General features: G+C 41.1%; 1 protein-coding gene across 1 annotated transcript in view; it reads left to right on the forward strand.

The window, feature by feature from the left end:
* The first annotated feature begins 4,006 nt into the window (after window positions 1–4,006).
* The window catches only part of pdzph1 (uncharacterized), a 60,454-nt gene continuing 48,588 nt past the window's right edge, over window positions 4,007–15,872 (forward strand). The window contains exons 1-2 of the mRNA XM_062972216.1: window positions 4,007–4,163; window positions 10,847–13,330. Coding sequence (XP_062828286.1) covers window positions 4,106–4,163; window positions 10,847–13,330 — 2,542 coding nt within the window. The 5' untranslated portion in view covers window positions 4,007–4,105. The remainder of the gene's footprint in view (window positions 4,164–10,846; window positions 13,331–15,872) is intronic.

A 15,872-nucleotide genomic window follows, 5' to 3' on the forward strand; every position in this document is an offset into this window, starting at 1 on the left:
AAGGGAAAACACGTGGGGCAGCTTGTGGCACCCCGTGTGCCCTCCCGACTCCCCTCATCACATGGAGGGCAGGAGAGGGTGCTTTAGCAGTCTTTCCCTCCCCTCCATTAGATGGCAGAAAGGGCAGCAATACATGGCAACACGCATTGCCCTGTCACCCTTTATACCATCCTATGGACTCTTTAGACCCAAAATGCAGGTAGCTCCATTGGAGCTACCCAAAACACGATTACCTTCCGTGGTTGGGAGGAAAAGTGGGCAGGGCCTTTTCAGTTTGCCTTGCCTTGTTATCCTAGCCTCAGACATTGAACCTGGGACTCTTTGAAAGACCTTGCTTATTTCCCCACTCAAACTGCTTGGAAGTTTGTGTGTGTTTCGGTTATTAGATTTAAAACTTTGAACTCTAATACTGGACATCTAACTTCATATTACTGGACTATATTTGACCTTTCCTAAAATGACTATTGCTGGACTAAATACTCTGCTTATTTTTTTTTTTTACTCTTTTATTTCTTTAATAAAGATATTAGATTGTTTATTGGCCTCCGTGTCTGGTTCCCAGTGCTCTCGCAGCTTAGAGGCGTCACAGAGGTGTACATTTTTAAAGGTCATATACAATAGTGTCCTGCTCACTTCAAAGGATCAGTCTGAACGCAGATCAGAGATAGCTGCTCTCAAATCCAATCTTTATTGAAGAACACATAACTTTGGAAAAGTCAAGAATGACCCAATGTTTACATACAATCATTTTTATCACCTCTGATGCTACGTAACACCACACGTAAATATCATCATCAATTCCCACCCCCAATATCACATTACTACCATTTTCACACACTAGACCAATTATAATTGTTTATATTTTCAACCCCAAGTTCCCAGGCATATTCTATCTTCTTCTGCCAGGTGCTTCTAGGGTTGTTTATGTTATGACTCCCAGTTCAGGGCTTGGTAATTCAGCCCTGTAACTGGGTTCCATGACATGGTGCCCTCCTTTTCTTCGTCCTCCTCTTCGGTTCTTCTTTCATCACAAATCTAAAACAAACCAAACAATAATTCTATGTGTCCATTTTGTCCAAAGTACCCCTATACTTTTTCAGTAAGCTACGATGGAATACAGGGTGTATTTTCCCTAAACTTTTTGGCAATGCCAACTGGAAAGTCACCTCGTTGATAACACCCTGTATTCTGAATGGTCCAATATATTTAGGGCCCAATTTTTTCGAAGGTAGCCCCAATTTGATGTTTTGGGTACTTAACCATACTAGATCTCCTTTCTCCAATTTATCGCCTTCCACCCTTTTTCTGTCTGCGAACGTTTTATACTTTTTGTGTGCTTCCTTTAATGATGCAGTCACTTGATCCCAGCATTCTAACATTTGATTTTTCCATTTCCCTGCCCCTGTTTCCTCATTCTCTGTCCATTTTGGCAACTGGGGCAGAGGTTGTATTTCATACCCGTAAACTATTTCAAAGGAAGTTTTATTTGTTGCTGAATGTATAGTCGAATTAAAAGCTAGTTCTGCAAAAGCCAACCACCTAGACCAGTCATTTTGTCTCATGTTAGAATACATTCGAAGGAACTGCCCAAGTGTCTGCTGAGTACGTTCCACTGCTCCGTTTGTCATGGGGTGGAAAGCAGAACTTAGACTCCTTTCTGCTCCCAGCATTTCCAAAATTTTTTCCCAAAATCTGGCTGTGAATTGAACTCCTCTGTCACTGACCACTCTACTGGGACATCCATGAAGTTTGTAAATATGATTTATGTATAATTCAGCTAGTTTCTCCGCTGATGGTAATTTCGTCAGTGGTATAAAGTGGGCCTGTTTAGAAAATAAATCTAATACTGTCCAAATATAACGATGTCCTTTGCTGACCGGCAGTTCCCCTACAAAGTCCATAGCTACACATTCCCAAGGTCTGGTAGGTTCCACTACTGTTTGTAACAATCCCATTGGCTTCCCTCCTCTCGATTTATTTCTGGCACAATCATCACATTGAACAACATGATTCTTTATATCCTTCCTCATCCCTGGCCACCAACAATGTTTTGCTATTGCCTGGGAGGCATGGGGAAGGGTTGCATCGGGTTTCCTTGGACGGCTCCTTTTAACACGCCGCGCCCCACTCCGGCGGTCGTCCTGCGCGGCTCCCGAAATTCTGCCGCTGCTGTCGGTCCTTCCACCCACCCGAACTCGGGCCTCGCTGTAGCCCCCGCATCTCGCCGTTCCTCGCCGTACGGCACATTCTCCTCCCCTTCCTGGATCTCCGGCTCCTCTCCGCCTTCATCTGCTAATCCACTGGACCCAATTCCTCGCCCCAGTGGTCTTTCCACCCCGACGCCCATTCGGGGGGTTGGAAGCTGGACAGGAAGTTCTATTGGAGTCGGTGGTCTCAGAGTTCCCCGAGCGTGCTGGTGCTCCACTTCGCACGCCATTCTGTCCCGGAACTCCAGTTCCTGCCAGTATTCTTCATCCTCCTCACTCCTCGCCGCCATGGGACTCTGCGTTGAGGCGCGCTGGCCTCTTTGGCTCCAAACTCCTTCCTTACGTGGCTCTGTCTCGGTGCCATATCGGGTGGGTTCCTTCTGGAGATTTTCTTCCAACAGTGGCACCAACCTCCCCACGGTTTCCGACAGCCTGGATAAATTCGTTTCCAGGATGGATAACCGCAGGGCCACGGTCTCCGGCATGCTTCCTCCAGATCCCCAACTGGTTTCTGCCGCCGCCGGAACGCCTCTTCCTCCTCTGGGAATCCTCTGGGTCACGCCGTCCGGCTTGGGGTACCCCGTAGAGGAAGCTATGGCTTGCAACGTCTCTTCCGCCAACGGCCGAGCTCCTAGCAAAGGCCTCTCTGCTCCGTCATGGCTTTGATCTCCTTCTCCACTCATTATCACTTCACTGCGAATTCGCAGGAGGGTGAGAACGGGATTCTTGACTTAATTGTCCTGCTCACTTCAAAGGATCAGTCTGAACGCAGATCAGAGATAGCTGCTCTCAAATCCAATCTTTATTGAAGAACACATAACTTTGGAAAAGTCAAGAATGACCCAATGTTTACATACAATCATTTTTATCACCTCTGATGCTACGTAACACCACACGTAAATATCATCATCAATTCCCACCCCCAATATCACATTACTACCATTTTCACACACTAGACCAATTATAATTGTTTATATTTTCAACCCCAAGTTCCCAGGCATATTCTATCTTCTTCTGCCAGGTGCTTCTAGGGTTGTTTATGTTATGACTCCCAGTTCAGGGCTTGGTAATTCAGCCCTGTAACTGGGTTCCATGACACAATAGAATGTACACATTTTACCACAGAGGAATACTACAGTGCTGAGAATACTATAGGACTATAGTTCCCAGAATCAAATTGACTACATGACCAGCCATTGTGGTAACTGAGGGATTCTGGAAACTGTAGCCCAAAAAGTCTTTTTTCTGAACACTCTGTTTTGTCTCAGAATATAGGGGTGCTTATGATACCTGTTTATATCCTTGACGTGGCCAGAACAATGTCACTAAGATAGCTATTAAGAATACAGTGCCCAACTTTGCATTGTTTTAAACTTTGTATATTGTCTTTTATGACTGTTTTAACTGTTTTAACGTTTTAGTTCATTGTATAACGGTGTAACGGCATCAATTGCCACTTGTAAGCCACCCTGAGTCCCCTCGGGTAAGAAGAGCGGGGTATAAATAATTGAAATAAATAAAATAAGTAAACTGTACTTTGCTGTCTATTGAACAAAGAGTGAAATGATTTTCTGAACACTTTCTGCACCTTAGGATTGTGTGTGGTCCACACCCTTAGAAAGTGACTTGTGGACCAAAACAACCCAACAAGACAAAATATGATATCTCACCAATACCTCAAGGACATTGGTGGTATGCCAGATTACGTATATGTGAAACCCTTCAACCTCTTGTCAGCTTCAGTTTCTTCTGGACTTCTGATCTCATCTGTGGTTATTGACCTGAAAAAGAAGATACATCAAAGAGGAGAGAGAATCTGAAAGTGAATACTATCTAATGATTATCTTCACATCCCATTACAGATCAGGAGAAAGGCAGAGAAACACCCAGCCTCCATCATGAGCAGAAAGAGGAGAAGAAGTTGTAAGGGAAGGAAAAGTTCAGATACCCAAGAAAGTAAGTTTGCAACAGTAGATCATCTAAGTTACTTGAGAGAAAAATGATTAGAATGACCTAGTCAGAAATTCTTAAAGATGCTTTCTGTCCAAGGTCCAGTCACGGAACTGTGGCTTGTGCCAAAGCTGTGGTTTGAGGAATTGTGGCTTTCTTCCAAAGATATATGATAGAAATCAATATGGTGCAGTGTCATAAAGCTGTTTCCTGCTTGAATTACTTGCGTATTGCTTATCTAAGATTTCTTTATTAAACATTTATAAATGGAAGCAACAGCTTTATGATATAATGTTTCAGCCCTGTAGGGGTGTTATTTATCACTCTTTTGGGAAATTGTATTTTAAAAGTGCTTCATTTTATGGAGAAAAAACCCTCTATCTTTAATTTGTGACTGTAATAAGACTGAATCCATTTTTCCCTGGCATCAATGAGTTCAGTCAACCACAGTTAAGTGGAAAATAGAGCATCTCCAAAGGATGCTTTAACCAATCCTAATTAAAAGTTGCAAATCAATACTGGGCAAAAAATATTTTTAATGCTGCTTATGTTTAATTCTATTTTCATGTTTGTATTTTTGTGTATTTTAAGTTATATATTCATGCTTTTATGTCAAGCTGTTTTGAGTCCCCTTTGCAGGGATGAAGTGGGGTATAAGTAATAATAATAATAGTAGTAGTAGTAGTAGTAATAATAATAATAATAATTAATAAATAAATTTTGCTGGAGTATTTTGTGTGTTTTGCCAGTACTGTGGGTTTCTGTGACCATAAAAATATGGTGGACAATGTTTTTAAAATCACTTCCACCCACTTGTCTGAAACAATATCTTGTTTTCACTTTTTCACTCATATCATTTTACTTACATAATAAACAGAAGGACATGTGCTGCCTACCAATAGGGCATTGTGGGCAAAATGTAGTACCCATGGCACTGCTTTTGAGGGTCTCACTAGCCAAATAAAACAACAAAAAGTTACTTTCTGGATGAAAGGAGGTCTCTCTTGGATCAAAATTTGGATCAAAATTTCCTCCATGCTCCATGGAGTCCTTTTTCATGAAAGAAATTTGAAAAACACTGGGATTGTGTTCTCCAAAGTTTGTGTGTAAGAACAATGCTTCAAATTCCCACCCTTTGCCTACCTATGCTATAGGGAGTGACAAGTGCATTTGTTGTAGGCATGTACCATGCATATCTGATACTACACCATTACAGCTCCATGATTCCATTTAATTGTGATGGTCTTGGGATTTGCAGTTTGGTGAGGCAACAGGACTTTCTGGCTGAGAATGGTAAACAACACTCTCTAAACTACAAATCCCATACGTTAGGACCATGATAGTTACAGTGGAATCATAGTGCTATAATTGGTTAGAGTGAAAAAGTCTCAGATCCAGATATTACTTCAGTGCTAGGAATTCCAGCTGCACAGAAGTAATCCTTACCAATATTATGAAACAGCTGAATTACTCCTAGTGTGCCCCAAACCAGTGGTCAATTGAGAATCAAGAATAGCTGACCAAGAACATTAAGACTTGTTTGTACAGTGCAGGGTGTCAAAAGACAACAGCATGTTTTTCATGCAACTTCCACTCCTACTACACCAATTACACTAATTGTTCAGCTGTATGCTAAAATAAAAAGCAATCATTAGGTGAAGGGACAAGAAAGACAAGCCATAGGAGTTTCCAACTGGCTTACATTGTTAGAGTTACAACAATCCATTTATTTTGGGTGTCAAACATTGTCTGAATGTTTTAATGATATCTTATCTATTATTGACATAATCATTCAGGCAGGGTACATGGCCAAAGGAAACACAGCTGCCACCAAATAAAGCAAATTATGTTCATTGTTTGAATGGTGGAAGCAGCTGAGCCTAATGAGCATGTACCACATTAAGGGGAGGGGGTCCTGGGAGAGGGTGGGAATCATACATTATAAATATATGCATCATTTCCAAAAAATAAACCCTTCCAAATATTTTGCAGTTTACAGAATCTGATGCAAGATGTGTAGTATGGCTGTAGAACATCAATGATTTCATAAGAGGAGTAATTTCCCATGATATATACACACAAACTGTCTTCACTCCCTCCTGTTGTCTGTAACAGGAGTGGGAATCATCCAGTACTCTGGTGTTTTTAGATTGCACTTCCAGCATGCTTCACTATATTCCAAGAGCTAATGGAAGTGGTAGTCCAAAAATATTTGGAACACTACAGGATTCTCAGCCCTGCCCTTCCACTTCCTTTCTGAAGGTTTTTTAGATGATACCCCAAAATCTGCAAGGTTTGTTTTCCAGAGTCAAAATGAAATCTTCTTTTGTCATAGAATCATAGAATCATAGAATAGTAGAGTTGGAAGAGACCACATGGGCCATCTAGTCCAACCCCCTGCTAAGAAGCAGGAAATCGCATTCAAAGCACCCCTGACAGATGGCCATCCAGCCTCTGCTTAAAAGCCTCCAAGGAAGGAGCCTCCACCACGGCCCCGGGGAGAGAGTTCCACTGTCGAACAGCTCTCACAGTGAGGAAGTTCTTCCTGATGTTCAGGTGGAATCTCCTTTCCTGTAGTTTGAAGCCATTGTTCCGTGTCCTAGTCTGCAGGGCAGCAGAAAACAAGCTTGCTCCCTCTTCCCTATGACTTCCCTTCACATATTTGTACATGGCTATCATGTCTCCTCTCAGCCTTCTCTTCTGCAGGCTAAACATGCCCAGCTCTTTAAGCTGCTCCTCATAGGGCTTGTTCTCCAGACCCTTAATCATTTTAGTCGCCCTCCTCTGGACGCTTTCCAGCTTCTCAACATCTCCCTTCAACTGTGGTGCCCAAAATTGGACACAGTATTCCAGGTGTGGTCTGACCAAGGCAGAATAGAGGGGGAGCATAACTTCCCTGGATCTAGACGCTATTCCCCTATTGATGCAGGCCAGAATCCCATTGGCTTTTTTAGCAGCCGCATCACATTGTTGGCTCATGTTTAACTTGTTGTCCACGAGGACTCCAAGGTCTTTTTCGCACACACTGCTGTCAAGCCAGGCGTCCCCCATTCTGTATCTTTGATTTCCATTTTTTCTGCCGAAGTGAAGTATCTTGCATTTGTCCCTGTTGAACTTCATTTTGTTAGTTTTGGCCCATCTCTCTAGTCTGTCAAGATCGTTTTGAATTCTGCTCCTGTCTTCTGGAGTGTTAGCTATCCCTCCCAGTTTTGTGTCGTCTGCAAACTTGATGATCGTGCCTTCTAACCCTTCGTCTAAGTCGTTAATAAAGATGTTGAACAGAACCGGGCCCAGGACGGAGCCCTGCGGCACTCCACTTGTCACTTCTTTCCATGATGAAGACGACGCATTGGTGAGCACCCTTTGGGTTCGTTCGCTTAGCCAATTACAGATCCACCTAACCGTACTTTTGTCTAGCCCAAATTTTACTAGTTTGTTTGCCAGAAGGTCGTGGGGGACTTTGTCGAAGGCCTTACTGAAATCCAGGTACGCTACATCCACAGCATTCCCTGTATCGACCCAACTCGTAACTCTATCGAAAAAAGAGATCAGATTAGTCTGGCATGACTTGTTTTTGGTAAATCCGTGTTGACTATTAGCAATGACCGCATTTGTTTCTAAGTGTTCGCAGACCACTTCCTCAATGATCTTTTCCAGAATTTTGCCTGGTATTGATGTGAGGCTGACCGGACGGTAATTGTTTGGGTCGTTCTTTTTTCCCTTCTTGAAGATAGGGACCACATTCGCCCTCCTCCAATCTGCTGGGACTTCTCCCGTTCTCCAAGAACTCTCGAAGATAATTGCCAGTGGTTCTGAAATAACTTCCGCTAGTTCCTTCAGTACTCTTGGGTGTAGCTGATCTGGCCCTGGGGACTTGAATTCGTTTAGAGAGGCCAAGTGTTCCTGGACAACTTGTTTCCCTATTTGGGGTTGGATTTCCCCCAATCCTTCGTCCATTCCGTGTTGCTGAGGTTGAAGATGGCTTTCTTTTTCTGAGAAGACCGAGGCAAAGAAGGCATTAAGTAGTTCTGCCTTTTCCCTGTCCCCTGTCGCCATCACCCCATCTTCTCCTTGCAATGGCCCTATCGCCTCCTTTTTCTTCCTTTTTCTACCAACGTAAGCAAAAAAGCCTTTTTTGTTGTTTTTTATGTCCCTGGCAAGCCTGAGCTCATTTTGCGCTTTAGCCTTGCGAACCTTTTCCCTACAGGTGTTGGCTATACGTTTGAATTCTTCTTTGGTGATTTCTCCCCTTTTCCACTTCTTGTGCATGTCACTTTTGAGCTTTAGCTCAGTTAGAAGTTCTTTGGACATCCATTCTGGCTTCTTTGCACTTGTCTTATTTTTCTTCTTTGTTGGCACTGTTTGCATTTGCGCCTTGAGTATTTCACTTTTGAAAAACTCCCATCCATCCTTAACTCCCTTGTTTTTTAATATCGGCGTCCATGGAATGCCGCTCAGTAATTCCTTCATTTTTTGGAAGTCAGCTCTCTTAAAGTCCAGAATGCGTGTTTGACTTGTCTTAGTTTCAGCATTCCTTTATATTGCAAACTGCAGGAGCACATGGTCACTTGCCCCTAAGGATCCAACCACTTCAACTGTATTGATCAGGTCTTCCACATTTGTTAAGATTAGATCAAGAGTTGCTGATCCCCTTGTTGCCTCTTCTACCTTCTGGACCATAAAATTATCTGCAAGGCAAGTGAGGAATTTGTTGGACTTTGTACTCTTGGCTGAGTTTGTTTTCCAGCAGATATCGGGATAATTGAAATCGCCCATGACTACTATATCTCTTCTTTGTGCCTGTTTGGTCAGCTGTTGACAGAAGGCTTCATCAAGTCCTTCATCCTGACTCGGAGGTCTGTAGTAGACACCCACGACAAGATCTTTTTGAGTCCCGGTTCCCTTGATTCTTATCCAGATGCTTTCAAGCTGGTTTCCCGGATTACAGTCTTGCATTTCTTCTGCAACGTAACTGTTTTTGACATATAAAGCTACTCCCCCTCCTCTCCCCTTTGTTCTATTTCTGTGAAAGAGGTTATAGCCCTCAATGGTTAAATTCCAGTGATGGGAGTCATCCCACCAGGTTTCAGTGATGCCTATGACATCGTATGTGTGGTGCTGTGCTAGGAGTTGGAGTTCGTCTTGCTTATTTCCCATGCTCTGAGCATTAGTGTAAAGACATGTAAGCCCCTGTGACCTCCCCTCGAACTGTTTATTTGGGATTATTCTGCTCTCTGTACTTGGTCCTTGCTGTGTTTGTGCAGCCCTCTGTTTAGCCTTTCGGCGGTTCCCTGTGGTCGTGGGTAATATAGTGTTCGCCAGGCTGTTGTTCCCCTCCCCCAGTGGATCTAGTTTAAAGTGCGCCTGATGAGGTTTGTGAGTCTGTGTGCAAAAAGATGTTTTCCTACTTGTGTGAGATGCACCCCATCGCTTGCCAGTAGTCCATCCTCTTGGAAGAGTAGACCATGGTCAAGGAAGCCAAAATGCTCCTCTTGACACCATTTTCTGAGCCAGTTATTGACCTGTACTATTTTTCCAGCCCTTGTAGAGCTGTGTCCTACAACAGGGAGGAGGGATGAAAAGATCACATGTACATTATACAGTTTTAGCTTTGTTCCCAGAGCTCAAAAATCATTTGTGATCTTTTGAAAAGTATGCCTAGCGGTGTCATTGGTACCTACATGAATCAACATAAGGTGGGGAGGGTGATGGGGCTTTAGGAGCCTGCTGAGCCTCTGAGTGATATGGTGTATTTTTGCCCCCGGGAGGCAGCATGTTTCTCGAGCCATCCCATCCGGTCTGGAAATGATGGCTTCCGTTCCTCTAAGGAGGGAGTCACCTACTACCAAGACCTGTTTCCTTTGACGATTGATAGGGTCCCTTTTGTGCAAGACAGTGTGTATGTCCCCTGAAGAGTGTTCCTGTTGAAGTGAATCATGTAGGTGTAAAGTGTTGTCCTCCTCCTCAACATCCCCAGTGCATTCATCAATGACAATCCATTGAGATACATCCGAGAGCCCATTACTCTCCCAAGGATGTTCCTGTTGCTCCTGGTCTATGATTGGGGATGGAGCATTTGCATGATTACATAAGTGTGACTGTGGTGATGCACTGTCCCCGTCAGGGCTATCCCCTGCGCATTGATCCAGGGTGGTCCACTGAGTGGTATCTAAGAAACTGTGGTCCTCCACAAGATGTGTTTCCTGATCATCCTCCAAACATTCTCTCTTTCACAGACACAATCTATATTTATCTTTAATTTTGGTGTGCATTTTCATTTTGTACATGTGACCATGAAAGAAAAATACATCAGGAGGGGAGCAAGCAAGAGTAAAGCCTGGGTGTATGGTCTGCTTTCTTTGAGTATTTTGATGGTTAAGCTAATGAGCGATTATGAAAATTCTTGAACTAGTGTCACCTCCCCTGGCCCTAGCACCCATTCTACTTCCTCCCATCTTGTATTTCTTTCATGTTTCTCTTGTCTCATCAGTGAGTATACTGCATGTCGTTGAATTAATCACAGCTATGGATATATGCTCAGGAGTGCCAGGTAGGATGGAAAAAGAAAATATGGGTGAGTCAGGATAAATTATTGGCATGATTTTGCTGCATTAAAATTGTTAATAAGGTCTTTGAACAATTAAAACCTAAAGATAATCACAATTGTGTGATTTCCCCCATCTTTTTAGACGAACATTTGCCAAACTTCTGCAGATGCCAGCAAAATGGAGATGTTGAAAACAGAGCAGGCGAGGATCCATCAAAATCTACTATGGATGAAGCCATGGACATTGAAGAACCTGATAAAAACAGAAATTCTTGTAAATTAAAGTGTGTGAAAATAGATGACAGAGACCGCTTTGAAAATGAAGAACAAGATAATACATGTGACAGTGCAAAAGAAGGAAAACAAGAAAAAGAGTGTCCTTTGGGTTTTCCTGGTGAGCAGGATGTCTTAGCAATAGTCAACACTGATAAATCAAGAACCACATCAAATGGAAAAGCTACCATGGAACACATTTCAGAAACTGTACACTGTCATCAGTCAGAGAATGTATTTGCTGCAGAAGTGAAATGTGGTTCCTTCAATGTGAAAGTAGAAGTGAACAAAAATTCATTGTTTAATACTGGAGCAGGATATATGGCTGAAAAATGGAAAAGCCATAAGAAAAGAAGGTATCATAAGAAGCAATGTTGTAAGTTGCAGAAGGCCTGTAATCCTACTACTGCTTTTTCTGGAAAACATGATTTACCATCAAAATTCACGATCCAAGTTGGCAGTGACCAAAATCCTTCAGTGAAAGTATCTATTGGTGGGAAGGAAATAAAGGTAAAATATATCAATAGGAAGCAGAAATTAACAGTCAGTATTGAACCTGGTGATGAAAAAAAGAAATGTAGTCAAGCTTGCAGCTCAAATTATATAAATGAATTTGCTCGGGATACTGATTATTCGGCAACAGAGGCATCATACAATTCAGATTTTGAATCAGACTTCAGTTTTCAAGATAAAGAAGAATCATTCACAAGTTACATATGCCCAGAGTGGTATACACTTATTCCTCCACCAGATGAGTTTGCTGACTCTGAGGAGACTACCACAACTGAGGATGTTTCCTTAAGTCTGGCAGATGATAAGAACGTATCTGATACAGTCTCAGTTGCCTTAAATAATGATGGCAGAAGTGATTTGAGTCAGAAGAAAGATGGTGAAATGATGGGGTGTGCCAACGCAAAAGATTTCTGTAAGGACATGTGTTTTTCAGAATTTAGTTATACTGGGGAACCTCCTCAAGAAGATTACAGTTCCAGAGAAACCCATTTTGGAAATAAACCTAATCGAATGAGTGATATGCACCAAATAAGGAACACTAGCCTGACTGATACAAGGAATATTATGGTGGTCTCACATATGGAAGCAAGCACCTCAAGAAGATACTCTTTCCCAGCCACTTCTGTTGATATATTGTCATCATTCTCTCCTCGAAGAGATTCAGGGTTTTATTCAATGCCATCTTTATCCTTAAAAGTCCTACCTAAGCCAGGCAAAACATCAAGTACTTGCACTAAGAGCCACCATGCAACTATCAGCAGTGCAGAGCTCTCATCCAGTTTCACATCATTGCTCAGTAATCTCAGAGATCTTAAATCTTCATGCTCCTATGCCTTCACCTCTTATGACTATGACATGACTGTATACCATGCTGAGCTGGAAGGAAAACTAAGCAGTGCTTTTTTCATGGATCATTGTTTTGAATTTATGGAGGACTGTAGAGAAGTTGACCAAATGGCTGTGGAAGATTTTCAATCCCTTGCTAATTTCAGTAGAGAACAAAAGGAGAAACGTAGATCAAGTGAACCTCTCATACGATTAGATATGTTTGAGGAATATACTGGGCTTGCCAAAGGTGGGTTTGGTAGTGAGGTTCAAAGGGGCAATCACCATGAAGTTCAAACCTATGGTGAATTAGAAAACAAAGCTCCAGTATATCAATGTGGCTTGATTTCTAGGCACCCATCAAGTTCAAGTACAGATCAGAGTAACATTTTTACTAAAGTTCCTACAGATGGCATTCAAAGTGAACACACATTTCTACAACCTGATGGAAAAACTCAGCAAAACCCTAAAGAATCTGAAGGGATAGCAAAGAAACGTCGAGGATCAGTTATGACTGTAATAACTGGAGAACTAGAACGGAAACTCATTATTCGAGCTGACAATAAGACTATTGCAGATTCTTTAGACGTAACAATGAAAAAAGAGTCCATACGGCCCTGCAGCATAAGGGAAACTTTTATGTCACCTCTATTGGATGTTGAGGAACCAGAACTCGATAATGACTTCCAGAGCTTTACTACAGTGCAGGAAATGTCTGAAATCATCCACACACATTCTATATATGAAGATATTTCTGCTCAGGCCACTTCAGTTTCTAACAATGTAGAAGATGAGCAACATTTGGTTGGTACGTTCCTCACAGAAGCACCAGAAATGGAGTCCAGCAGCCAAGATGTATCGCTATCCAATCATTGTAAAGCACATTTAGTAGAAGATGAAATGCCAGAGTTGCTCAAGCTCAGCTGTGAAAATCTTGAAATGCAAAGAGAAATAAAGGTGGATGTACACCAGAATCCAGTCACATTATCGCCCAAAATCCAGGTCCAACATGCAGGTGAGTAATTTTATATTCCACAAAAACTATGCTTGCATTAAAGCAATTTTGAGAGCTAGCAAGCTTTTGCTGTTGTTGTTTTGGGCCTCAAGTTGTTTCTGACTTATAGCGACCCTAATCAAACCCATCATGGGGTTTTCTTAGCAAGATTTGTTCAGAGGGGGCTTGCCATCGTCTTCCCCTGAGGCTGAGAGAGTGTGGTTTGCACAAGTTTGCCCAGTGGGTTGGCATGGCTGAATGGGGATTTGAACCTTGGTCTCAAGAATTGTAGACTAGTGTTTAAACTTTTATGCTATTCTGGTTCTTTCTAATAAACTTTGCTCATTTTCAAATCCTGCACTATATTGTAACTCTAATTAATAGGAAGCTTCAATTCAAAGGTCTTTGGGCATCTTCTTCTAAGTTAATGATTCTTTTATATGTCAATTTGAATAACTTTTAAAAATAAAAAACAGTATACATTTTGAACAGGAAATGAATTTTGAATAGAATAAACAGTAAATAAACTCAAATAGCAAGCGTAGAATATCATGTATGATCAAAATGAGGCTGCCCTTCTGAAAGTTGGCCCCTTGATGAAATATAAACACATGATGCTTCAATTAGATATTGATTTCACTGATCTTGAAAATGGAATAGAAATTCCAAATTACTAAATAAGTAAATGAATACTGCTTCTAGATTAATAAAATCATTCCAGTATTCAAGAACTGAGTGCTGTTGCTTTTGTTGCCATTTTTTTTACCTATGCACAAAAGAAAAGGGCTGGGGAAGTTATTTGAGTATACTTTAAGCAATAGGGCAAGGGAGGCAATAATAGTCCAGTGAGAATTGAGGCTCTTTTGATGGTGATAACTTCAGGTTGGGGAGAGTGAATTGTTAATAAGCCCCTTTGGTTTTTCTCCTATCCAGCCATTTATGTACTATATTTTTGAGAGTTCCACAATTCTTTGTATTTATGTGGCTTCCACCATTAGCAGGTCAATAATAGTAGACAACTTCACTCAAAGATAGCAATGTTCATTAATATTTCCCTGAAATGTGGAGCTTCAAGAAATGGTCAGAGTCCATTAAAAGTTTTTGTAGCATCTCTGAATATTGGCAAACCAAAGCAACAAAGCCAAACATTTCACAATTGAGGAAAAAAATTTAATGTGTTGGGAAAAAATGAAAGTTATAACACAATTGCTAGCATATCATATTTTATAATGCTTTTATATAAATGTTATCACAAACCTATCTAAATTGTGGAAGCATAAAACAATTTGATGGACAAAAATAGATCCATTTCATGTCATGAAGATGTAGAGAAATCATTATGGTTAAATATTGATGTGGAGAAAGACCTGGTGAAGTAGAGAAGAAGCTGCTGAAGAATGAACTTTATGGGTCTTTCTAATGATTGAAATAATTGCTGTTGTCAACCAATAAAAATTCTTGATACATCAGGGATCCCATGAGAGATATTTCATATAATATAAATAAATAGCATTTGACTTCTTCATGCTATTATATACCTTATACAGCAAGAAAACTATTTATTTACATCTGGTGAAAGACAGCTTAATGTCCTTCCAATGAATTTCTAGTTTACTTCCAACTGAGATGGAAGTAGAATGGACATGAAAACCATTGTGTAATCAGTGTCAAAAGGGTAGAGATTTTATAATTCAAAAAATCATTTTGAAGAGGGTTTAGCATGGTGTAGTTCCTAATATACTTAAATAAATGTTGTCTTGATTTAAAGGAACACTTTAAACCATAACAAGCATAGCTATAATTTGAAATGGATGACATTTGTTTACAAACTGTACTATTTCAAAAGATGCAGTAAAGTCAATTTAATAACTTTAATAGTAATAAATATAAACCAGGAGACAATCAAATATTTTCTCTGAGGATGATATTTTCCCCTGAAAATTGCATCTGAAAGCTTTTGCTAAAGAGGCAGCAAAATGAATAATTCTTAAATTATTCAAAGATAGTTCAATTTTCTCTTGACATAGCAAGATAGGTATTTTACCACTTTGCTCCAACAATTTATCTTTCTTCTCTCCTTGTTCTCCTTCCTCAGAATGCTTTCAAACATGCATGTATGTTTTTCCTTTAATAAAACATGTTTTGTACAGTGGCCTAAATCCAATGGAGCACATCTACTGACAGAACCATTTCTGTCAATGGAATCAGCCGGGGGGCATTTCTTTCTTAACTATAGTATCCACCTCCCTCCACTCCCCCAAAAAAGCCAAATTAAGATGGCTGGGGAAGCTTCCTGGAACTAATCCTTAGAATAGCATTGAGGAATACAGCAGAGAATGGGGAATAGAGTGGAAGAAAGTTCTTCCATACTGGTTCTGCTGCACTATAGCAATGTTGGATTTAGGTTAATCTGGTGGTGTGATGGGTTGAGTATTCAACAATGACTTTGGAGACCAAAGTTTGAATCTCCCACTCACCCATGGAGCAAGTCACGCGTTCATCCTCAGAAGAAGACCCAAAGGCAAACCTTTTTTGAACAAACCTTGCCAAAATGTACCTGTCA

The sequence above is a fragment of the Anolis carolinensis genome, chromosome 2, assembly GCF_035594765.1.
Source record: "Anolis carolinensis isolate JA03-04 chromosome 2, rAnoCar3.1.pri, whole genome shotgun sequence".
In the NCBI taxonomy this organism is placed as follows: domain Eukaryota; kingdom Metazoa; phylum Chordata; class Lepidosauria; order Squamata; family Dactyloidae; genus Anolis; species Anolis carolinensis.